Genomic DNA, 24,180 nt, shown 5'->3' with positions numbered 1-24,180 from the left:
GAGCGAGCGAGTGAGCGGAGCACGTCCTGGCTCCCGTGGCCCGTGGCGGCCCCTTCTGCCGCATCCTCGCGGCCGCTCCTGTGTCCCCGGCTCTCCGGCGCTCAGTGCCCAGCACTGCTGTGTGGCCCTGGATGCTGGAGCGCTGGCCTCGCCACAAGGATGGGGCGGCCTCGCGCTCAGAGCCCGTGCCTGGCTGTGTTGCGACGTCACCACCGTGGGCCCATAGGTCCGCCCCGCAGAGATTCTGGTTCCTGGGGGCTTGATCTCCACCGTGACCCTCCTCTGCCATGTTCCCTTCCAGTCACGGTGTCCACTGAGATCACAGACGGCGCGGGCTCCCGGGCGCCGCCGTGCGCCGTGACGGTGACCGTGCGGCCCCGTTTCCACGGGAATCTCTGCCTGGACGAGGACACGTGAGTGAGCCGCACGGAGACACCCTCACGCACGCATGCCTGCGTCTCCTCGGGAGCGGGGTCTCCGCCAGGCCAGCCACAGGTGGGGGGACCCATCTTCTCGGGGTGAGCAAAAGAAACAGCCAGGGTTCCGCAGTCCTAACTCCGATCTGCGCAGAGTGTGGGCAGGTGCGTCAGGGCCTGCAAAGCACAGGCCGGGCTGGGCTGCCGTCTGCGTGCCGTTGGTCCCTTGGCTTCAGGGCGCTTACAGATCCGCATGCTGAGCCCTAGCGTTGGAGCATTTCCATTGTCCCCCTAAACCCGTGGGCTCGTTAGCGGTCACCTTCCTTCCCCCACAGCCCCAGACGGCCGCTAGCCTACCTCCCGTCCACAGATTGGCCGGTGCTGGACATCTCTGCAAACAGGGTCACAGCCTGCGTGCTCCTTTGTGCCGGCCCCTCTCAATAGCTGGGGCGTCTTTGAGGTCCTTCCATGTCGTGGCGCCATCACAGCCCCGTTCCCTCCTGTGATGTTCTGTTGTGGATCCGCTACGAGCTGTTTGTCCCTTCCTCAGCTGGCGGGCGGATGATGTGTTTCCACTTTGGACTGTTAGGAACAGAGGTGTGGACATGTGTTTTCGTTGTTCTTGGGTAGATACCTAAGGGTGCTGCTGGCTCATAGGGTCACCCCGTGCGTACCATGTGGGGGAAGCAGCCAGCCTGTTTTCCGGAGTGGCTGCACCATTCCCACGAGGCTCCGTCTACACCACACTGCTGATACCTCTCTTTTCCACTCTAGCCATCCCAGTGCCACTGAAACGGTGTGTGCGCTGGGCCTCAGAAACGTGCATTTCCCTCATGACTGACGGTGGAGAGCATCTTTTCATGGGCTTGCCCATCTCGCTTGGAGAAATGTCTGTTCACGTAGTTTGTTTAAAAATTGGGTTGTCTTTTTCTGATGAAGATGTAGGAGCTCTTCACATATTCTGGAAGCACGTCCCTTGTCAGAGACATGATTTGCAAATATTTCTCTCCAGTCCGTGGTTTGTATTTTCTCTTCCACGTGGTGTCCTTTGAAGCACAGAAGTGTGTGATTTTGATGAAGTCCCACATACTGATTTTCTCTTTTATTGCTTGGTATATCCATAGGATTTATTGCTGTGCTTTCTTCTAGGAGAGTTCTAGTTTCTGCTCTCCCACTGAGCTCTGTGATCCACTTTGGGCTAACGTGTGTGTGTGTGTGTGTGTGTGTGTGTGTTGTGAGGTAAGGCTCCAAGGTCATTTTTCCACAGGGAGCTGTCCAGTTCTTCCAGCACTGTGTGTTGAAAAGGTCAGTCTTTCCCCAATAAATTATCTTAGTCCCTTTGTCAAAAGTCAATTGACCGTAAATGCTGTGGAGTCTCAATTCTACCCCCTTCTTCTCTGTGTGACTTCCTGCCCGTACCACACTGTCTTAATTACTGTAGCTTCGTAGTAAAATTTGAAATTGGGAACCATGAACCCACTAACTTTGTTCTTTTTTTTCAAGATTATTTTGTTATTCTGGATCTCCTGGTTATTACTTTGTCAATTTTGGCAAAAAGCCCCCTGGGATTGTGGTAGGGATTGCATTGAGTCTGTCGATCACTCTGAGAATATCGTCATCTTGAGAATATGAAGTCTACTGATCTACGAACAAAGTTTTCCCTTTATTTAGATTTTAATTTCTTTCAGCAGTGTTTTCTAGTTTCCAGGGTACAGGTATTGAATTCTTCAGTTAAGTCTAACTATAAGCATTTTATTCTTCTTAATGCTATTGTAAATCGAGTTGTTTGCTTAAATTCTGTTTGTGGATTCTTATTGCTAGTGTGTACATATACAATTGATGTTTATACGATTGGTCTTGTATCCTGCAGCCTTGCTAACCTCATTTATTTGTTCTATTAGCTTCTTAGTGCATTCTATGGGGTTTTTCAGTGTGGAAGAGCATGCCATCTACAAAAGAGTTTTACTCCTTCCTTTCCAGCCTGGATAACTTTTTTTTTCTGACTTAATTGCCCTGGTGAGACTCTTCCAGTTCATTGGTGAGTAGAGGTGGAAGTGTGCATATCCTGGTTTTGCTTCCAGTCTAGGCCAGGAAGCATTCTGTCTTTCACCACTGAGGGTCATGTTAGCTGTAGGTTCTCCGTGGATGTATTTTTTGAGGTTGAAGAGGTTCCCTTGTATTCCTAGATTTGCGCTATTTCTATCATGAAAGGGTAATGGATTTTGTCAGTGCTTTGCTGGATCTATTGAGATGATTATGTGGGTTTTGTCCATTACTATGGTAATTACCTTGACTGATTTTCATACTGGAGTTCCTCTTGCATTCCTGGCACAAGCCCTGCTTGGCCATGGTGCGTGGTCTGTGATCATGACATAGTGTCCAAGTACGGTCTGAGTGTGCCCCGTGCTGTGGTTGTGAGTTCGGATCCTTGCGAACCTCCAGCCCGCTGTGGCCACAGTGGCGTCTTTGTCTAGATCAGCCCTGTCCTCCCTTGCTTGCCACGAAGTGTCTCTGTCATTCTGCTTGGCGGCTCTGCCCGTCTTAGTTCTGATCAAGGGTTTTATGGAATTCTGATGTTCTGCTTCACTGTGTCTTTTCCGAGTTTTTCTTGCACAGACCGTCCCCTGTCTGTCCCGACCCACCCACGGAGCTCTCCCTAGCAAGTACCCCTCCTCTGCTCGTAGGCAGGCTGGAAAGTTTCACCGTGGGTTGGAGCAATCCTGGTGACTCTTCGATTTCCTTCAGCTATAACTCCAGCCTGAAGCACCTCTCCACCCTTCAGCTGATGGGCAGTTACACAGAGGTCAGGAACTACATCACCGTGATGACCAGGGTCCTGACTCGTTGGGCTGCAGAGGACAGAAGTCCCTCGTGTGGCCAATGGTCACGAATACAGGATGCGCTGATTTCTTCTGTGTGCGGACTGCCTTTCGCAGATCAGGTGCGGGCTGGGGAGGGCCCGGTGCCTGGAGGTCGGCATCTGCGCGGATGGCTGGCTCGCCTTGCTTATGATACACAGTGAAGAAATGGGGTGCGGAGGGCCAGCCGGCGAGGCCTCTCTCGTCAGCTCATACTTGCACAAACAAATGCTGTTGGTTCGTAAAACAGACTCTGTGCTCAGCGATAGCATGCAGATCATTGTGCTCACGTTTCTCTAAGTAAAGTGATGCGAATCCCGCCTGACTTCACCTTGCCAGCAGCGAGATGACGGAGTTAAATGTACGATGACGTGCGGCTTCTAAGGAAATGAGCATGTGGCATTCAAATGCCGCCGTCCTGGGTCACTGGCGCCTGCGCCTCCTGCCCCCATCGCCACTAGAGGGCGCCCGCATCTCAGCGCAGGCCTCCTGTCTCCGCCACCTTGATACCCAACCCATGCTGTTTCTCCCTCCAGGACACCTCTCACCCTTTTCCAAAATTTCCCTGAGCTCTGTCTTCCTCCTCCCTCCCCTCCGGTCACACTCCTGCTGGGCAGGGGAGGCTGGTGTCCAGCGGACACCCAGAGGACACGGGGCCCCGGGAGGCAGGTCAAGCGGATGGTCCCTCCCCGTTCTTAGCTCAGAAACCCGGGACTGCTGTCTGCAGCAGCTCTGAACTCCGTGACTAACTTGTCCCTCCGGTGTGTTTGCTTGTTTCTCCCGGTCAGGAAGAAATGAGCGATTCCGTTCTCATGTTAAGGGACCTCCTACGCTTCCCTCATAAGGTGAGTGCTGTTTCTTTCCAAGTCTATTTTCCTGCCCCCTTTTTTTTTTTGGCCTAATTGGGAGGACTCGATCAGTTCTCAAAGAACCTACAGTGCAGGGTTACGTTTTGACACTTAAATTAGAACCAGGACTTGCCCTGAGAATTCACATGAATAGCATCTCCCGTCCCAAATCACGGGGGAGGAACTTCTTCCCTAATACAGAAATTAGAAACCCCAACGTAGAAATGGATCCTGACAGTACCATCCGTGCTATAGATACTTCCGGTAAGGGGACCGCTCTCTGTTCTTAATCGAGGTACTGGGTTTTCCAGCTCCCCGCTTCTTTCTTTGTTTTCAAGTTTTTATTTAAATTCCAGTCAGTTAACATGCAGTGTAATCTTAGTCTCAGCTGTACAATATTGTGATTCAACACTTCCCTACATCACCCCGTGCTCATCACGACAGGTGCCCTCCTTCCTCCCCATCACCTGTTTCCCCATCCCCCACCCACCTCCCCTCTGGTGACCAGCAGTGTGTTCTCTAGAGTTCAGAGTCTGTTTCTTCATTTATCTCTCTCTCTTTTTCCCCCTTTGCTTTTTGTTTTGTTTCTTAAGTTCCACATGTAAGTGAAATCATATAATTGTCTTTCTCTGACTGACTCATTTCGCTAGCATAATACTCTCTACTTCCATCCACATCGTTGCAAATGGCAAGAATTCATTCTTTTTTGATGGTGGAATAATACTCCATTGTATATATATATAGCACGTCTTCGTTATCCATTCTTCAGTCAGTGGACACTGGGCTGTTTCCATAGTTTGGCTATTGTTGATAATGCTGCTATAAACATTGGGGTGCATGTACCCCTTCGAATCTGTATGGTTGTGTCCTTTGGGTAAATACCCAGTAGTAGAATTACTAGATCATATTGTAGTTCTATTTATAACTTTTTGAGGACCCTCCCTACTGTTTGCCAAAGTGGCTGCACCAGCTTGCATTCCCACCAACAGGGCATGAGGGGTCCCCTTTCTCCGCATCCTCGCCAACATCTGTTGTTTCTTGTGTTGTTGATTTTAGCCGTTCTGACAGGTGTGAGGTGGTATCTCCTTGTAGGTTTGATCTGCATTTCCCTGGTGCTGAGTGATGTTGAGCATCTTTTCATGTGTCTGTTAGCCGTCTGGATGTCTTCTTTGGAGAAATGTCTGTTCATGTCTTCTATCTGTTTTTTGTTTTTGTTGTTGTTTTGAGAGACGGAGAGCAAGAGCGGAGATGGGGGGAGGGGCAGAGGAAGAGAACCTGAAGCACACTCCCCACTGAACGTGGAGCCCGACATGGGGCTCGATCTCATGACCCTGAGATCACGACCTGAGCCAAAACCAAGAGTCCTAGCTTAACTGGCTGAGCCACCCAGGTGCCCCCAACCCTTCTTTCTTGTCAAATCCCCGGCTCCCGGTCTTGAGCTCTTTGCTGCTTTTTCCATGTCTCCTCTGCAGGACAGTCCCCAGCTTGGTCAGAATGTCACTTATTTACAGTCCCTCTGGATACCACCCCATTTCTGTGCCCCTCCACAGGGCAGAGCCTGCAGAAGGTGGGCTCTTTGCCTGCTGCGGCACACGCATGGGTAAGCGGTCAGGATCTGGCTGCCGTCCCCACCTCCACGCGGAGCCGGCTCCTGCCCAGCCCTGCAGACGCCCTGCTGCCCAGTCTGCCCTACCAGGACCACCCCGGGGACAGCCTCTGCCTGTGACCACTGTGGGCTCCTCCCTTCCCCTTTGCTTGGTGGGTGCCCGAGGGCTGTGTCCCTGGCCCTACACTCTCTCTGCACTTCCTCCCTGGGAGGGGGTCTCACAGCCTTTTCCGTTAAATCCCAGTGACGGTGACGCTGCACTGTGGTCTCTGCCCCGACCCTGTACCTGGAGTTGCAGACTCGTCAGTACAACCGCCCACGGGTCCCCCGCGGTGGTGTCTGGTGTCTGTGCTCCCCCATCCTCCTCCCCCTCCCCCCACCCCCTTCCTGTCTGTCATCCCCTGCTTTTCCTGCTCAGGGCACAGCACCTCCCACCCCCAAGTCCGCCAAGCCCAGGGGCCACCAAAGAAGCCCTCTCTTCCTCATCTGTCCCTGTGAGTAAAGTCTGGTCAGTTCTTCCTCAGAAACATACCTGGAAGCTTCCTACCTCTGTCCCCGCTGCGGCTGTACTCCCCAATCCACGCAGACGACCCTTCTCATTCCACACCATCTGGCTGTGTCCGACCGTGCTCCCTGACCCCCCGACTGTGCTCCCTGACCCCCCAACTGTGCTCCCTGCCCCCAAATGTGCTCCCTGACCCCCGACTGTGCTCCCTGTCCCCCGACTGTGCTTCCTGCCTCCCAACTGTGCTCCCTGCCCCCGACTGAACTCCCTGCCCCCCTGACTGTGCTCCCTGCCCCCCGACTGTGCTCCCTGCCCCCCGACTGTGCTCCCTCTCCCGACTGTGCTCCCTGCTCCCGATTGTGCTCCCTGCCCCCGACTGTGCTCCCTCTCCCGACTGTGCTCCCTGCCCCCGACTGTGCTCCCTGCCCCCGACTGTGCTCCCTCTCCCGACTGTGCTCCCTGCCCCCGACTGTGCTCCCTCTCCCGACTGTGCTCCCTGCTCCCGACTGTGCTCCCTGCCCCCGACTGTGCTCCCTGTCTCTCTGACTGTGCTCCCTGCCCCCGACTGTGCTCCCTCTCCCGACTGTGCTCCCTGCCCCCGACTGTGCTCCCTCTCCCGACTGTGCTCCCTGCTCCCGACTGTGCTCCCTGCCCCCGACTGTGCTCCCTGTCTCTCTGACTGTGCTCCCTGCCCCCGACTGTGCTCCCTCTCCCGACTGTGCTCCCTGCTTCTCCAACTGTGCTCCCTGCCTCCCAACTGTGCTCGCTGCTCCCGATTGAGCTCCCTGCCCCCGACTGTGCTCCCTGTCTCTCTGACTGTGCTCCCTGCCCCCCGACTGTGCTCCCTGACCTCCAAATGTGCTCCCTGCCTCTCTGATGGTGTTCCCTGCCCCCCCGACTGACCTCCCCCCGACTGAGCTCCCTGCCCCGACTGTGCTCCCTGCCCCCCAACTCTGCTCCCTATACCCCGACTGTGCTCCCTGCCCCCCGACTGAGCTCCCTGCCCCCGACTGTGCTCCCTGTCTCTCTGACTGTGCTCCCTGCCCCCAATCTGTGCTCCCTCTCCCGACTGTGCTCCCTGCTCCCGACTGTGCTCCCTGCCTCCCCGACTGAGCTCCCTGCCTCTGACTGTGCTCCCTGCCCCCCGACTGTGCTCCCTGCTTCTCCGACTGTGCTCCCTGCCTCCCGACTGTGCTCCCTGCTCCCGACTGAGCTCCCTGCTCCTGACTGTGCTCCCTGCCCCCCCTCGCCAGGACATTCCTCCACGCCCTCAGGGCCCTTCTGTTCTGTGCACCCCATAACGGCGGCCGTGACGCCAGCCCAGCACCGCAGACAGAACGAGTGACGACGTGGACGGCCCTGCACCCTGTTCCCCTCCCTCCTGCCCGACTCGCATCCTCACCACCTTGAACTGCTCCACGGCAGCAGACACACCTGGGCGGGAAGGCCGGCCACATCCCCACACGAGTGCCGGAGCCGTCCATCAGCCGGTGACCCTGGCTGCCTTTAAAGCATTGGTGACTTCCCAGCAGCTCGAGGACATCAGTTCTCCCCCGCCTCACCCCTGCGCTTGACCCGTCTCCAGCCCCTCTGCCGTCACCTGGCACCTTCCCCACGGCCACCTGCCATGCTCCCGTCCCTGAACATCTCTCGTATCCCTGAGACAGCGTGTTCTCCCTCAGCCTGAAGAGCTCCCACTCACACTAGCACTGGTTTCTCCTCCAGGCGAGGTTCAAACGCCCCCTGCTCTGAGGGCTCCAGAGCCCGGCAGCCAGAGTCCCCTTTCTCTGGACAAACCCGCGCGTGACTGCGTCTGGGCGCTCTAGCGCCTGCGACTCACGGTTCCTTTCTGCTTGTCTGTCTTCCATCTCAGACTGGATTGGGTCAATAACGGACCAGCCCTGGCGTGTCGGCGACCCGACCAGACCCACGTCTGTCCCCACCACACACGCAGGTGTTTAGTAGGTGGGCTTCCCGGGGCGGTGCAGGGACGAGGCTCCTTTCAGCTCGTGCTCCCCTCTGGCTTCCAGGCTGGAGGAGGGCGTGGAGAAGGGGCACCACTTGTCGACAGTGTTGCCTGGAGGTGCCACCGCTCACCCTGTCACGTCCCCCGGGAGGTCCCGTCCCGAGGCCACTCCTGGGCTCCGGGCTCCCAGGGATGGAATTACCCCCCTCCGGGTCAGGAGGGTGCACCTGTTGGAAGCCAGACCTCTCTGCCTCGGTCTCCCTCACACGTCTGCACGCTCCAGGGTCTGCCACGGCCCTTGGCTCAGCGGTGCACAAACCTGAGCATGCCTGTCATTTCCAGAAAACATTTCCGATCGTTTGGGTTGAAAAACGTCCGGTGGGAAAAGCGGCCATGATGTATTCCTTAAAGCGTTTGTTTGAGTTCAAGTAAGAGATTCTTCTTTCCATTTGGATGATAAGTCCCTTTGGGTAGGCTGCCTTTAACAGCGGCATCAGTGTATTTCCAGAGTAGCTTAATTTTACTGCTGGCGAACAGGGTTTCATTGCAGGGAGTTATTTCCAAAACATTACCGTTTTGGTTAAACAAGCATGACTGCCAGATAGTGGGATCTTAATTTCATCTCATCGATGTGCATTTATTAGCAATTCCCGGGACCTGCTAAGGCACAAAGCAGATCATTTAGTCCTGTCTTTCGGGCACCGATGAGTGAAGCCGCATGTGGGAACACATATGCTTCGATAAACATGCCAGGTCCTGTAATGACGAGGATGACAGAGTGTTCCAGAAAGGTGCTGATGCAGAGCACTTCACATGGCAGACGTTTGAAATTGTTTTTAAAAGATAAGTGGGAAGAATCATGATTCATCTTGCTCGAGGTGACCGTGAGCTCATGGGCATGTCTTTAGAAAGAGTTCTCATCTGTCAGCAATACATACTGACGTGTTGGTGGGTAGAAATAATACCTGAGATTTGCGTTTAAATATTGTTTCAGAAGTCCAAGGAGGGAGGGGCACCTGGGGGCTCCGTCAGCAAAGCATCTGACTCCTGATTTCGGCTCAGGTCATGATCTCAGGATTGTGAGATCGAGCCCCGTGTTGGGCTCCACGCTGGGCATGGAACCTGCTTAAGAGTCTCCCTCTGCCTCTGCTGCTCTTGCTCCTGTTCTCTCTCTCTCTCTCTCAAATAAATAAATAAATAAATAAATAAATCTTAAAAAAAAAAAAAAAAGAAGTCCAAGGAGGGATAGAACATCTACTGCGATGAGTAGGTCACAGCTGGGAGGGGGCCTGTCATAGCACTGTATTATTCTCTCTACTTCCGTGTGGGTCCGAAAATGGTCCCTGTTAAGGGTTAAGGAAAAGAGAGGAGTAGGATTTTGCCAGCAGGTGCAGAGTAAGGGCATTGCAGGGAGAAGCCTTGGTTCTTTGGGAACCGTAGGAGGGTCTGTGCGCTCCAGACGCCTGTAGGAGGCGGTGGGGCCCATTTCAGGGTTTGTGAAGCGGTTGTTGGGTTCAAAGCAAGTAGCGTCTTAACATAAACGGCCATCAGAGACCTTTATTTTCTGTGGTTGTTTCGTGGGTCAGGAGACTGAAGACCAGAGTAGAAATTGGCACCAGTGGCGTAGGCCAAGAATCCGCTAGACTCCAAATCCGGGCTCGAACCCCGCCCTCTCGAGCCATGGTGCTGTTTCTTTATTTCCAGCAGCGATGGAAGAGGCAGGTATGGGGAGAGTCTCCGTTTGCCTTCTCTTTTCCTGCAGTTAAGCTTTACGAGCGCGGCTCTCATCCTCAAAGCCGCCCGGGCACTCCTGGCTCAGAGCCCACTGTCGGGGAGGCTCGCGGTGGATGAGGGGCCAAGGCTTGAGCTCATCCTGCTGGTGTCCGAAGTCTTGGAAGCATATGACCAGGACAAACCGAGGACTGCGGGCTATCTGCAAGAAGAGGGGATTAAGGTCATCTCAGATCTCTTGTTGGTAAGCCCGACTTTCTCTCCACGGGTAGCAGCCATCTCCTCTGGTAACTGCTTCTAGAAACCAAAAATAGAATTGGTTTCGGAAGTACTATGGTGATGGTTCTGGGTGGTCGCGGGGTCCTTGGAAATTTGGGTGTTGAATTTCAAGTGTTTCATGTGAATCTATTCATGTTCCTGTGAAATGTTTCTCTGCTCCATCCTTCCGTGTTTTGGGAGATTTCCTTCTGGGATGTCTGGGGCAGTGCTGGACTTAGAACCAGCATTTCTTAGCACACTTTCTGCTTCTTGAGGAGTGAAGAGAAGTAATGCAAAGGATTTCTAATGTGCATTAGTGTAAAGAGCAACCCTCTGATATTCAACTACAGAAAAATCCACCCAAGTTTGTTTCTGCTGCAGTAACTATGGGAAATTGGAATTTACTGGGTTTTTCCCCGTAAGAAATGGCCAACACTTTTAAGGAGCAGTAAGTTAATAGACAGGCTCTGTCTCTCCTCTCCTACTCATTTATCTGCCCTCCTGTCCAGACCCACTGGTTTACCTTACATTTGGGAAATCAGAAAATAAACAAAAGCTCAAGCTGAATCTCGTAATAGCGACCAGGATTAGCAACTCTGCATGCGTGCTCTACACATCCTTATATTTGCCCTCGCTGACCCCCACGGCGCGGGGCTTAGGTCCACTGCCAAGTCCACGGGGTGTTCAGGCTCCTTCTGGATGGGCTAAGAAGCTGTAAGAAATATAACCGAAGTATCACACTTGTTGCAAAATGAGTAAGATCACAGGAAGATGTCAAAACCAAAGAAAGCAGTTTACGTCTTACTGTTATTGGGCATTTATAGCTTTATATCAAAATAGTTGCTGGGGCCCGTGAATCCCAACCACGCTGAGATGGGCCGTCTTTCCCATTATTTGCCGCCTCGCCCCTGGTTCCGGATCCCAGACAACTTACTCATCTGCACTGGGAACGTTTGACTCTCCGGGCTTCGTTTCAGGATGGCCTCTCTGCAAACAGGGAGCATCAGCTCCACGTCAGCACTGGGCAGATGGAGTTCCACATGCTTCTTCATCGCGACCTGCGGAGCTGCGTGCAGGGCCTGGGCTCTGTCCAGGTGCACTTCCCTGCAGAGCTGGCCGGACAGAGTCCTACAGGGGCGGAAACACAGAGCCCATGCTACGTGAGCCGCCTCGTGCTCTTCAAGAAGAGCCCGTACCCAGGGGGCCAGGCTCCTGGTCAGGTACGATGTGGCGGGTGACCAGCCCCTTCCAGTGACCACCTCCAGTGTGCAGTAATGATGCTTCGATGAGGAAGAAGGGACCAGGGTGGTGGGCACCTGGGTGGCTCAGTCAGTTGAGCATCTGCCTTCAGCTCAGGCCATGACCTCAGGGTCCTGGGATCGAGCCCCGCATCAGGCTCTCTGCTCAGCAGGGGAGTCTGCTTCGCCCTCTCCCTCTGCCTCTCCTCCTGCATGTGCTCTCCCTCTCTCTCTTTTTCTCTCTCAAATAAATAAATAAAATCTTAAAAAAAAAAAGAAAGAAAGAAAGAAACCATCTGAAGGACCCCAGGAATGGCAGGGAGATGGGAGGGCAGAGCCCGGCATTTTCTGTGTGTTCCACACCCCCCAGCCTGGCTCAAGTACCTGATGATGTCTGATGGATGAATGCACCAATTAATGATGGGCAGCTTCTTTTGCTAACAAATGCTCATCTTATAAAACATTGACCTTTTATTATTTAGGGAAATAGAAATAGAAATGGTTAACCTGCATATGAAAATCAGACTAACGAGCAGTAAGGAAAGAGAAATGAAAATGATTTTTTAGCGCACAGCAGTGCAGTTGTTTAAAGAGACTCACCTGTGTGGAGGTGCAGCGAGCGGGCGTCCGAGGTGTGTGCTCCCGAGCAGCGCTCCCGAGATGCTTCAGACGCCGGACCTGCCGCTGTACTTGCAGGAATCTACAGAGGAGATGAGCAGACTTACTCAGAGCAAGATGGGTAGCTTCATTTATTCAAAACAACATGGTTCATGATAACCCAAATAGCGTTGTACCTGAATGTTCAACGGGGGCCCAGCTCACTGGTGATTTAAATGAATCATGATCATCTATAAATAGCCAGTTAATGATGTCAGCCGGAGAATTTTAGTGACTTTGGAAGCTCTTATGCAAAAAACGCAGAACATGCATCGTGTGCCGTGTACGTCGCTGGCACAGAGAGATGGTTCAGATGTGGCGTCCCCAGACGGGCTCTCTGAGTGGAGGTGTTCTGGACCCCTTTCTGTCGCTTCCTGATTGTCTATGATCTGCCGCTCTTTCTTTTGTATGAGCTTTCCAAGTAAATAGCAAGATTACCGGGGCACCTGAGTGGCTGTTTGTTAAGCATCTGACTCCTGATTTAGGCTCAGGTTGTGATCTCATGGTCCTGAGATCTTGCCCTGCATCAGCCTCCACAGTCAGTGGGGAGGCTGCTTGGGATTCTCTCTCCTTCTGCCCCTCCCCCATCAGTTAAAAACAAAACAAAACAAAACTGCTTTAGAGACTAAAAATTATCAAGGTAGTGAGAGTGATCATCCAAGGGCAGCATGGCGTCCCCCAATCCTGCCATTCTAACCAGCTAAAGGAGCCGCGTTTTTCCACGCTGCCCCCTACCGTCAGGTGCCCAGCATGGCCCACGGGAGGGGTGTGATTGCTGGCCCCACTGCTCCTAGGCACTCCTGTCTCCGCAGATTGGCCAGGTGGTCGCCCCGTCCCTGTTCAGCTGCTCCAGCAGGAGACCCATCAGCAGGTGGCGGCTGAGGGAGCCCATGACCGTGGAGTTCGGGGAGGAGGATGCCCTGGTGAGGGGTCTTTCCAAGCTGCCTTGAGTTCATGCAGACCACACTGGCTGGCTTTTCCTGCCTTTGCTGACCTTGCTTTCCATTTGGGGACAGGAAAATAGAACTAAGATGACGTTTGTGCTGCTCCGGGATAGAGTGAATGTTCATCAGTTCATCGGGCATTCTGCAAACCCCCAGGAATCTCTGCACATAAGGATAGACTTTTCTAGGCCTGTTTTGAGAGCTTTCCCGGTCATGGTGCTGGTAAGGTGTGTTGTGGGGGGACCGCCACCATGGGATCCAGATGGCAACAAGAAGGACAACATGAGTCATGATAATCGTGAACATCTCGTGAAAACCAGGGAGTGAAATTCACTTTCCACGCAGTCCTGAGGCTCGTGGTCTAACGAAATTATGGGACACAGACACTTGCTTGGGGAGTAAGCTTCCTGCTTTGTTTCCCTGAGATTGGATTCTTGCCCGCTGAGCTTGTTAGAGTAAGAAACACCTGAGTGTCGGGGATAACACAGGGGCCTCATCGGAATCCAGTGCTCTCTCCCAGTATAGACCTGGGTCAGAATTCTATTTTTTTTTTTTTAAAGAAAAAAATGTGTTCAGATGATGTGTCAGAGGAGACTCGATAAATGAACCCTGTTTCTCAACGATGTTGGGTTTGTGAGGCTTGGGTAGCCCATTTCATGAACAGATCACAAGGGAGCACTAAATAAATGGCCACCTGGGAAGGTTTTTGGAATCCTGCATTGACAGTGTCAGTGGAAGCCCCCGGCTTTGGGAGTTCGTGGTCCGTCTGGATGGGCCCAGGTTCTGTCAGACCATCTCTCCTCCCCGCAGGCTGGGTCCTCCCTCTGTCCCACTGCCCTGCTCGGGTGGGGCCCTCAGCCACATGGCCTTCTGCAGGGGGATGTCTACACCGCGTGCACCGTGGTCTCCCTGTGTATGGTTGGCTCCACCCTTCTCCTGCCACATGAGCCGAACCGTTATCGGGAGCACATCTCTTTTCTCCTTTGGGTTTTCCCTTAATTCTTTAGGTCACGCAGATAAAAAGGTCAGTTGGTTCTGACCAGGTTCTCAGTGACCGCGTGGGGCTCACTGTCCCCCGTCCTCCTGTTCTGGCTGCTCGCAGTTACTGCAAGGAGGTAACTAGGACCAGCAGGTGCATCTGCCTCAGCGCCCGCCTTCCCAAGTGTGCAGAGCGGTACTGTGTTATTCCCACAGGCTGTGCCATTCATGTTTCGGACTGAAGGTTTTCTTCTGTAATGAGTGAGGAGGGACAGTGTTGTGTGGCTCTTATCGAAAGCCCAGTGGCGCCGTGGAGTCCCGGCCTGTGTCCTTGTCGTCAACAGGGTGTTTGCTCAAAATCCTATGACTAAGGTCTTTGGGAGGAAAAAGCAAAACAGAACTAGACACTGTTGCATTGTTTTTCCATCCTAGGTTCTCTGAGAAACCTACTCCTTCTGATTTTCTCGTGAGGAAGGTCTACGCCTGGGATGAGCAGACGGTGCATGTGTATGCACCTGCTGGTCCTCTGAGAGGTCAGTGGACAAGGTTCCATATGTTTATTTTTATTTTGTTACAGATTTTATTTATTTATTTGAGAGAGAGAGAGAGAGAGATCGAGTTTGAGCCGGGAGGGGCAGAGGGAGAGAGAAAGAATCTGAAGCAAATGCACTGAGCGCGGAGCCCGACGTGGGGCTCGATCCCACGACCTGAGCCGAAACCAAGAGTCGGATGTGGGGCTCGATCCCACGACCTGAGCCAATCACAACCTGAGTCGAAACCAAGAGTCAGACGTGGGGCTCGATCCCACGACCTGAGCCAAACACAACCTGAGTCGAAACCAAGAGTCGGACGCTTGACCAACTGCGCCCCCCAGGTGCCCATAATTTGTAGTTGTTCATTGATGACAAGAGCTGTTAGAAGGGATGCACGGATAGCGGTGTCTTTCTTCACTCGTGGTGGAGACAGGAAGCCGCGTCAGAGCAGGTGGCCCATCTCGGCGCAGCCTGACCGCGGTCACCTCTGCACCGCATCAACACTCCATTTTGGCCAGTTTGGTGGACCTTCCCCGAGCCCCGAGATCTGCCTGCTGGCTGCTCCTCTGGCATCTGTGTTTGCCTCTCTCGTTTGCCATTCTGCCACCCAGCGTCAGGGGCCTGACTCGAGGGCCTCCCTGCAGCTCCCGGGCCCCTCCTGGCCCTCACTGGGGTCTCTGTTCTCCCCCAAGGGCAAGAAACGGGTAGCGCGCTTCAGGGGTCCACACGGCGTAAACACACAGGTCGGGCTGATTCTGCAGGCTGTGGTCCTCGCTCGGGGATTGGCTTCTGGCTGATGCCCCGTCTCCTGTCTCCACATTTGTGTGGGATGTGACTCTTTTCCTCTGAGAACCGGTCTCTCTGAGCTCTTGGTTTCTTTTTAAAATGGACAAATCTGTTATCAAATTCAGATTCTCAATGGCAATTTATTTTTTTTAAGATTTTATTTATTTACTTATTTGAGAGAGAGAATATGAGCAGGGGGAGAGGCAGAGGTAGAGAGTATCTTCAAGCTGGGTCCCCGCTGAGCAGGGAGCCCAACGCAGGACTCGATTCCAGGACCCTGAGATCATGACCTGAGCCGAAGGCAGACGCTTAGCCACCCCTTTCTTTTTGTCAGGTTTTACTTTACTTTCTTAGAATACATTGTCCTAAGAGTACACGGTCGAAAATTACTCGAATTAGTTCTTTTCGGTGTGGACTTCTGTTGACAGTTTTATGGACTGTTGGGTTTATTGTTTTTTCTAAATATGTTTACATGAAGGGTTACTGTTCTCCATTTGCTTTTTCTGTTTGTTTGTTTGTTTTTAAGATTTTTTTATTTTTAAGTTATCTCTAACCCCCCAGCATGGGGCTCGAACTCACAACCCGGAGATCCAGAGTCACAGGTCCCACCGACTGAGCCAGCCGGGCACCCCTGATCTCCATTTGTTTTTATCTAATTTTTTAAAAATATGTGAGACATTTCTATTGCTCAAATGTCTAAGCCTTATTAAAAATGTAGATACTCAGGGGCATAGGAAGTGTCTAGATGCAGTATTCTAGGGTCGAACGGTAAACGTGTGTGCAGTTTCCGTAAATATTGCCAAACTCCATGCCCCCCCACTACGAGCACAGGGCCTGTTTCCCCACAGCTTTGCCAACAGACTGTTTTCAAGAGTTTGAATTTTGCCAGATGGATATTTGAGAAATGGTAGTTTTAATATGCAATTTATGTTGGGATTTGAGCATTTTTTCATACATTTAAAGGTCATTACCTACTTTTTTTTTGGTGAATTCTTCATATACATCCATTTCTCTCTTGGGTTTATTTTTTCTTGACTCCGAGAGTTTCCAACTTTGTTTTTATTGGGCTGTTTTGCTTTGCAAAAGCTTTTTGTAAAAAATAGTATTTATCAACTTTTTAAAAATTACTCTTAGATTGAGTCCTTATTAGAAATTCATTCCTTATGCCCAGGTTATGAGAGAAAATCATTCACATTTATGTTTTCTTTGTGTGTCTGCCCAGTTCCACGTGTGTTTACATTTAGATCTCTGATTGGTGCTTATCACTGTAGGTGAGATACAGATCTCATTTCCTATTTTTATAAGTGGTTAGTAGCTAATTGTCACAACATCGCTTATTAAAAGTCTTAGGGGAAAGGGATGCCTGGGTGGCTCGGTCAGTTGAGTGTCCCAAGTCTTGATTTTGGCTCAGGTCGTGATCTCAGGGTCGTGGGATTGAGTCCCGCTTTGGGCTCTGCTCTCAGGGGAGTCTGCTGGAGATTCTCTCTCCCTCTGCCTCTGCCCCCCCACCTCTCTCTCAAATAAATAAATAAATCTTAAAAAAAAGTCTTAGTCTGTTGAGTCACAGATCTGTACCTCTGAAGCAAATAATACATTATATGTTAAAAAAAAAAAAAGAAGAAGATAGCAGGAGGGGAAGAATGAAGGGGGGGAAATCGGAGGGGTAGATGAACCATGAGAGACGATGGACTCTGAGAAACAAACTGAGGGTTCTAGAGGGGAGGGGGGTGGGAGGATGGGTTAGCCTGGTGATGGGTATTGGGGAGGGCACGTTCTGCATGGAGCACTGGGTGTTATGCACAAACAATGAATCATGGAACACTATATCTAAAACTAATGATGTAATGTATGGTGATTAACATAACATAATAAAAAAAAGCAAAAAAAAAAAGTCTTAGGGAGAAATTTTAAATAAATGGAATGTTAAATATTTTTACTTCTAAACATAAAAAGTTACCCCCAAGTGATAGGCTAACGACACACGGCCACTGCGTTGTCCTTCTGGGGACCGCTGCAGACCCAGGACTGGCAGCTGGCTGACGGGCCAAGGAGAAGCAGGAAGGGGTGTGTGGAGCTGGGGAAGCTGCCTCCCGGGTCCTGTGTCTCCCGGGCGGGGGGCTGGCCCATTCCGGGTGTCCAGAGGGACCGGAATATAGGCAAACATATCCAACACTCTGCCAGCCCCCATGAAAATCGGCAGCGGGGAGCCTGCCTGGACCCATTTGGCTCGCAGTTTGCATGCCCTGGGAGAGGAGGCTCCAGACGGCCTCTCCCTGCCCCACTGCCCACTGCTCTGGCCGCCTGGGAATGCATTATGCCTCTCTGCAGACTTCAGGTGTATTTATTTTTTCTCTTTTTAGACACCAGCTTGGGATATTTATCCTTACTAGACGCTGACTATGACAGAAGCCCTCCGAACAAATACTTCGCGCCGGCAGTGAACTACACGGTGCGTTTCCAGTGGGTCCAGTGCCTCTTCTGGGAAGCAAGGGCGTGGAAGTCTGCAAGCTTCTCTGCACAGCCAGGGGCGTCTCCAGAAAAAGTGACCTGCAGGTACAGACGTGCTGTGGAAGACGCACTCGAGACTTCGAGGGGCTGGCTGCATCTTCTTCCGCGCGGGGCCGGGTGCTTGAGCCTCCCTGGCCGTGGTCCCTGTGCAAACGGCGACAGGACCTGGTGTGTGTGCCCCTCCCCGTCTGCAGCCTCTAGGAGAGCAGGGTCTGGCTTTTCAGGGCTCACCCCTGAGGTGACAGCTGCAGTAGGTGTCCCCCGATGTCTGCTGAACCGCGCTGGTGGGCGTCTGGTTGGTGGCCGCACATCCGCCCACAGTGGGGCTGGGCTTACGCCCGCCGGCCTCTGGGCTGAGCCGGACCACGCACGTGTGGACACTGAGCCGTCTGCACGAAGTTATACTTACTAGAACCTGTCACCCTTTCTGCCCCTCTGTTAACCCATGTACGTGACACTGTAGACTCGCAGCACATGTTTGGCGTCCTAACCCGCGTCTCCCTCCTAGCTACGACCGCCTTGCGCCGGTCTCTGTCGCAAGAAGAAACCTGAACGCCAGTTTTTCAGTGAGTGACGTTTCCAAGTGGCAGAGGTGAGGTTCGCTTTCTAGATCACAGTGGGATCACGCGGGATGCCCATGTGTCATCCCGCAGATGCCAGAAACCCATGTCACCTGTTACTGTTTTGCATTTTGGAATCTTCTCTGTCTGTACCTACATCCGCAGACAGGAGATGTAAAAACACGAGTAAGTCAGCATACTTTCCGTCGAGCTCAGCTTTGGCTCACCATGAACCTGGTCAGTCGGCGCTCACTCGCTCATTCTCGTCAGTGAGGACACAGTGGTCTGCCCATCCTGATTTATGCATATTCATAGCTCCCTCTTTCTCTTCAAAAGCGTCCCATTTTATCATATTACTATTATTTTTAAAGTTTATTTATTTATTTAAGTCATCTCTACACCCAGCATGGGGCTCGGACTCACGACCCCGAGATCAAGAGTCATATGCTCCTCAGACTGAGCCAGCCGGGCGCCCCCAAAGTGTCCCATTTTAGATAATAGATTTCAACTCAAGCTTATTTCTGTGGCCCATCGTTTTACCTGGAACAGGTGTATTTGGATTCTGGACTGTGGGTTAGTAGGGGTGCGCTTGTGCGGGCAGGAGCCCTCCGCCCGGTCACCCACACGGAGCACCGACCGGGCTTGGTCCCAGCAGGCGGAGTGTGTGTTTGCTGAATGAACATCCGTGGCTGGGTCTGCATTTCCTGGTGTGCGTTGGGTCTCTCTTATGTTGATGTAATGGGGAACTCTACCCCGTACCCTATTATTTAATCGATCATCAAAGAGTTGATTGCTTTGTAGACCAGTAAGTGGATTACTGACACCAGGGACCCAGTGAGTGGGGCTCAGGACAGCTGTGGTTTCAGATGTGACGGGTGGGGGACAAGCCGTCAGGAGAGGGACAGCCCTTGGGACGCCCAGATAAAAGGCAACACCTCGAGTCAGGCAGGGGCAGGTGCATTCTGGGAGGACAGCATCCTTGCAGAGCACCTGCCTGCCCTTTGAAACCCATCAGAGTCCCGTAAGACTCCAGGTTAGGGTCCTGGCACTAGTGACTCGAAGTGGACCCCACTCTGTGGGCCTGGAGGGTTTGGTGACCCCCACCCCGGGCAGCCATGGTCCCTGGGAGCAGGAGGTGAGGGCCAGGTGCGGTGGGGAGCAGGCAGCCCAAGCACGCAGGGCGGGAGGGATGGGGCAGATAGACATGGTCGCCAGGAGGGAGGCAGCGTCCATTATGCCCACATGTCCATGCATTTTACAGACATCGTACTCCTGAGTCTTCATCTGAGCAGTGAGATCGGTGTTCTTGTCACGTTTCATCAGGAAAGCTCCTCAGAGGCCGTGAGTGGCAGCACCACACAGGCTTCAGATGCGGAAGCTGGTCTGTCACTGGGCGCCTCTGTCCGAGTCCCTGCTCCTGAGTCAGCCTCCAGCCGCTCCTCCCCTGGGGGCTCAGACCCATCCTAACGTGGGGACGGCAGAGGCCACGCCATGCCCTCCACCCTCCCCTTCTTGGCCTCCTTCCCCGTAAGATCTACTTTCTCCTCCCAGTTACAAGACAGACAGGCATTTACAAACATATCGGTGAAGACCAGCAGGGGCCTCTGTGTGTGTGAGTGTGTGTGAGTGTGTGAGCGTGAGCCAGCGGGGGGGCGTTGGTTAGTCTTTGCCTGACGGTTTATTTTCATAATTTACCATTTATTCCCCTCCTTTCATTTACAGCCACCCGGAGAACCTGCTTCCCAGTATTTTGGTGGTGGTTTTTACGATTCTTTATGCACTTCTGGTTACTAAAAGCAGACGTGTAGATCGTCACGAGAAGAAGAAAGCTGGTCACATTTTTCTGCAAGAAGATGCTCCCCCCGGCCACCAGCTGTATGCGGTCGTCGTGGACACGGGCTTCCGGTCTCCTGCCCGCTGTAGTGCCAAGGTGAGCGGGTCATCCCGGGACTCGCACTTTGTGGTGTGCAAGGCTGTGGATGGTGGGAGTGACGGCCCCAGACACACCCCGTGTGGAGACTGGCCTTCCCAGCTGCCCCATGTTCCTCCATCCAGAGTGGGGGCTCCTCTCCCACCTCGTGCACACCCGTGCGAGCCCTCCCCGCCCTCAGGGCCGCCCCCTCGAACCTTTGTCTCTCTCCACCTTCTCCGTGGAGAGCAGCCCGCACGTCCAGCCCCACGTGAGGCAGAAGGACCGACAGATACATGGGGCAGATGGGCATCACCGGGGCGGCCCCACGGGAGGAGCAGGGGCCACTCCACAAGATATTCAGGGACCGTGGCTTTTCCTGTGGAAAAAAGCACTATTAAACCTCTACTTCACATTACACCCCAAAGCAGCTCCACAAGACTGGAGACTTACAGATTAAAACAAAATTTAGAAACCTCTCGAAGAAAATATGTGCTTTGCGATGGGGAAGGATTTTTAAAACTGGAAATAAATAAGGCACTTCCTTAAATGAACGATTGATCGCATGTTTCTGGGCCACTGAAGCTGCCCCACTGGGGAGTGGCGAGCCCCATGCGGCTGAGAATGTGGGTCTGCAGGGTGCCTCATGCACCCCAGTCATGGTCACAGCCCCCTGGACGGCCCTCAGGCCTCCCCCGTCTCCCCTCTGAGCCGAGGAAGGAGGACGTGCCCACTGTCTGTCCTCTTCCTCCTGAGACAAGCACATGCCCTAGTGAATCCAAGTTGCCGTCTGGCTTTTCTAGATCAAACATGTAGAAATCCGGCCAGCCTGGCAGGACAGGCGCTCCTTCCCAGGTCTCTCCTGGGGAAGTGTGGGAGGGGCCGTCCAGGGATGGGGCAGGGTGTCCCCTTGGTCCCTCGGGGCTGGAAGGTTCTGGGAAGGCTGGGGCTGGGAGACGGTACGAGGACGCCCCTTTCTGGCTCAGCTTAGTGTCCTGTGTCCAGGATCTCAAACCCCCCCCTTGTGTCTTTGTTTTGAGGTTTACATTGTTCTCTGTGGTGAGAATGGGTTTTCAGAACCCAGAGAACTCTACTGTCCAGAGAGGCCCCTGTTTGAAAGGAATTCCAGACATACTTTCGTCCTGAGGTGAGCGAGGCCCGGCCGAACGGTGTGGCCCTATCATGAGCCCAAGGAAGCAAAATGCACAAAGTCACTGTCCAGTAAGGAGCGTCGGCGTGCACACGGACGGTCTTATAAAGTCGTTCACGGTGCTGTTTGACATAGATTCGTGCGGGAGGGAGCGAGGACGGGTGTTGGTTCACACGCTGCCGACACTCAGACGGCACGGATCCCGCTCAGCTAATTCGGGTCCTCCTAAATTGGGAAGAGCAAGGACACGTGGCCGTGCAAAGACCGTGCGCTTGGATGGGGAGGGATCACTGATCAGGAGTCCAAGCACCTGCCGGTTTCAGAAAATGTGGAGAAACTGCACTAAATGCTTTTTCTCCTGGTGAACCTCGGGCATGGTCTGTATCGGTTCGGGTCCCATCTTCACTAAGAAGAGGTGAGCTCCAGACTTGTCCACGCCGGACACAGATGCGTGACGGAGCTGGAGTGCCCGGGGTTCCGGGGAGCCGGCAGGCATGTGGGAGCTGGGTGTGGGGTCTGCGCCCCATGCTCCAGAGGGGCTCCGTAGGTCACTCTGCGTAGCACGCATGTGTTGATGCGTCCACGGTACCTCCGAGGGTGAGAATCGGGGCTGGGGTCGCCCTGCGGGGGCCCCCACCGCACAGACCCTGGCCTGACCACGGCTGCTGTGTGTCCTCAGCGCCCCCGCCCTGCTGGGCCCGCTCCGGAGCATCCGTCTCTGGCACGACAGCCGTGGGCCCTCCCCAGCCTGGTACGTGAGCCAGGTCATGGTGAGAGTGCTGGCCCCTGGGCACGGGCGGAGCTCACTCTTCCCCGCTGAGTGCTGGCTGGCGGCGAGCAGGCAGGACGGCCGCGTGCAGCGGGAGCTGAGCTGCCTGTGCGGGGGTCTCGGCTTCTGGAAGGTAGGTGACCAGCCAGCCGCCCGGCCGGCTGCAACACCAGCTCTGCTTCCCCCTGCAGCCGTTTGACTAACCTGCACTAAAGTTAACCTCAAGGTGGCCGTATCCTCAATGATGCCGCGAGCGAGTGAGCCTATGGGAGAGAATGAGTTACCCTTGCCAGGCGTTATTGCCGTGACGATTTTCCTGTAATAACATTCACGGAATTTACTGTTGCCTGTGGTCTGTGGAGTCCAGAGGGCCGCTAACTAAAGACGGGAGTGCCCTGTGTATCCTGAACCCCAAGATGACCAGTCAGCAGTATGGGTGTGATCTGGGGGCAGAACAGCAAGGGATCAAGAAAAATGACAAAATCACCTAGAATCTCACAAACCACCCCTGAAACTCGCTCTGCGCGTCTGGATCTCTCCCCATATGGGAATGTGTTTGATCTAGTTGTGATGACACTTTACGCATTTTGTGCTTTCTAATGTATTATCTTCATGAATTTTCTTTAGAAACATCACTGAAGGGCCATGTTGGACGTTGTGATTCTCTTTAGTTTAGTTGTAGAAACACTTTGATGGGGGCTTTGTGTTCCCGGTGACCAGTTTCGCAGGCTGGTCTCAGACGGGCAGAGGCCAGTGAGGGCTGGTGTCCTCCCACGTCACCAGATCCTTCCTTCCAGCATGTCCCTGTCGCCACCTGTCATGGGCGCTTCTGATGGAGTAAGAAAGTGATTGCAGTGCATCGGCAATATGGAAATTCTTCAGCTCCCCAAAACTGAATGCCTGGCTCAACCAACTTTCCTTAGATAATTATTCATGTTGTTTATTCTCCAGCTGTTTTGCTTGAGGACCTGTGGGGAGAAATCTGTATGTATTAGTCGGTCCATTGATACGAAGAGATAATTCTCATGTCGTTAAAACGGTTTTCCCTCGCTGTGCTTCTGTGTTCTGCTGCTCATCACTGTTTTTCTAGAATAGCCTTGAGCCCCGAGTGTTCCTTGAGTTCCACTGAGCCTTTTGAACCCCGTGCGGTTCTGTAGGTAATGTGCCGCCCACCACGTGGCCGACGCCGCAGGGCTACTGAGGACACCCAGGTGGCCCAGCACGCTCCCGGGCTGCAGTGCGCAAAAAGCCCAGTGAAAATGACCTGTGTTGCAGGGAATGTGCTGGGAACAGGGAGGGCTTGTAGACAGGCTGCGAGGAGAAGGGCGCGAAGACCCTCAAGGGTGAGGCAGGAGAGGTGGAGGGACAGCTTGTCCCAGAGCTGCGGACGCCCCAGCGCAGGTCCAGGGCGCTGGGCATATGGCGGGTGAGGGTCTGCGGGGAGCCAGCACCCGGCCGACGAGCTGGCAGCATCACCCGGACGATCACCGCTTGCCCAGCAGGAGTTCTCGCCGTCGGGACCAGCATCTCTCTTCCGGTGTGTTTCAGCTCCTGTATTCAAAGTTCACGGAGTACCTGGAGGATTTCCACGTCTGGACCTCCGTGTACAGCCAGCCGTCCCCCAGCAGCTTCCCGCACACGGCGCGCCTCACCGTTGTCTTTGCCTTGCTGTGCGCGTACGCCTGTCTCACTGCCCTGCTCACGGCTGCGGGACGAGAGCAGGTGGGCGCTGGGTTCTCCTGGCAATGGCTTCCAGTTCCCAGACCTGCCGTGTGACTCGTTCTCAGCCCAGGAATTAGCAAGACTCGCAGTCCTGGCAGAAGGGTTCCAACGGGGGGCGGGAGGCAGCTGCCCCGAGCACTGCAGAGGGGATGCCGGGCTGGATGGAGCCGGGGTCTGCGGGGTGGTGGGCTCGGGGTGAAGCCGGCACAGGCCTGCCTCCCTGACCCCTGCCACGCAG

The 24,180-nt window shown here is 53.6% G+C and overlaps 1 protein-coding gene across 1 annotated transcript in view; it reads left to right on the top strand.

Annotated features, from left to right (window-relative positions):
• The window catches only part of PKD1L1 (polycystin 1 like 1, transient receptor potential channel interacting), a 105,886-nt gene that overhangs the window by 35,566 nt on the left and 46,140 nt on the right, over positions 1-24,180 (top strand). Inside the window, exons 18-31 of the mRNA XM_078059866.1 lie at positions 302-413; positions 3,162-3,357; positions 4,063-4,119; positions 9,962-10,174; positions 11,166-11,408; positions 12,896-13,006; positions 13,100-13,254; positions 14,438-14,538; positions 17,685-17,877; positions 18,341-18,424; positions 20,115-20,322; positions 21,342-21,448; positions 22,131-22,353; positions 23,769-23,942. Coding sequence (XP_077915992.1) covers positions 302-413; positions 3,162-3,357; positions 4,063-4,119; positions 9,962-10,174; positions 11,166-11,408; positions 12,896-13,006; positions 13,100-13,254; positions 14,438-14,538; positions 17,685-17,877; positions 18,341-18,424; positions 20,115-20,322; positions 21,342-21,448; positions 22,131-22,353; positions 23,769-23,942 — 2,177 coding nt within the window. The remainder of the gene's footprint in view (positions 1-301; positions 414-3,161; positions 3,358-4,062; positions 4,120-9,961; positions 10,175-11,165; positions 11,409-12,895; positions 13,007-13,099; positions 13,255-14,437; positions 14,539-17,684; positions 17,878-18,340; positions 18,425-20,114; positions 20,323-21,341; positions 21,449-22,130; positions 22,354-23,768; positions 23,943-24,180) is intronic.

The sequence above is a fragment of the Halichoerus grypus genome, chromosome 12 (genome assembly GCF_964656455.1).
Source record: "Halichoerus grypus chromosome 12, mHalGry1.hap1.1, whole genome shotgun sequence".
NCBI lineage: Eukaryota > Metazoa > Chordata > Mammalia > Carnivora > Phocidae > Halichoerus > Halichoerus grypus.
Note: the sequence above shows the minus strand (reverse complement) of the source record. Positions and strands in the feature narration are given on the sequence as shown.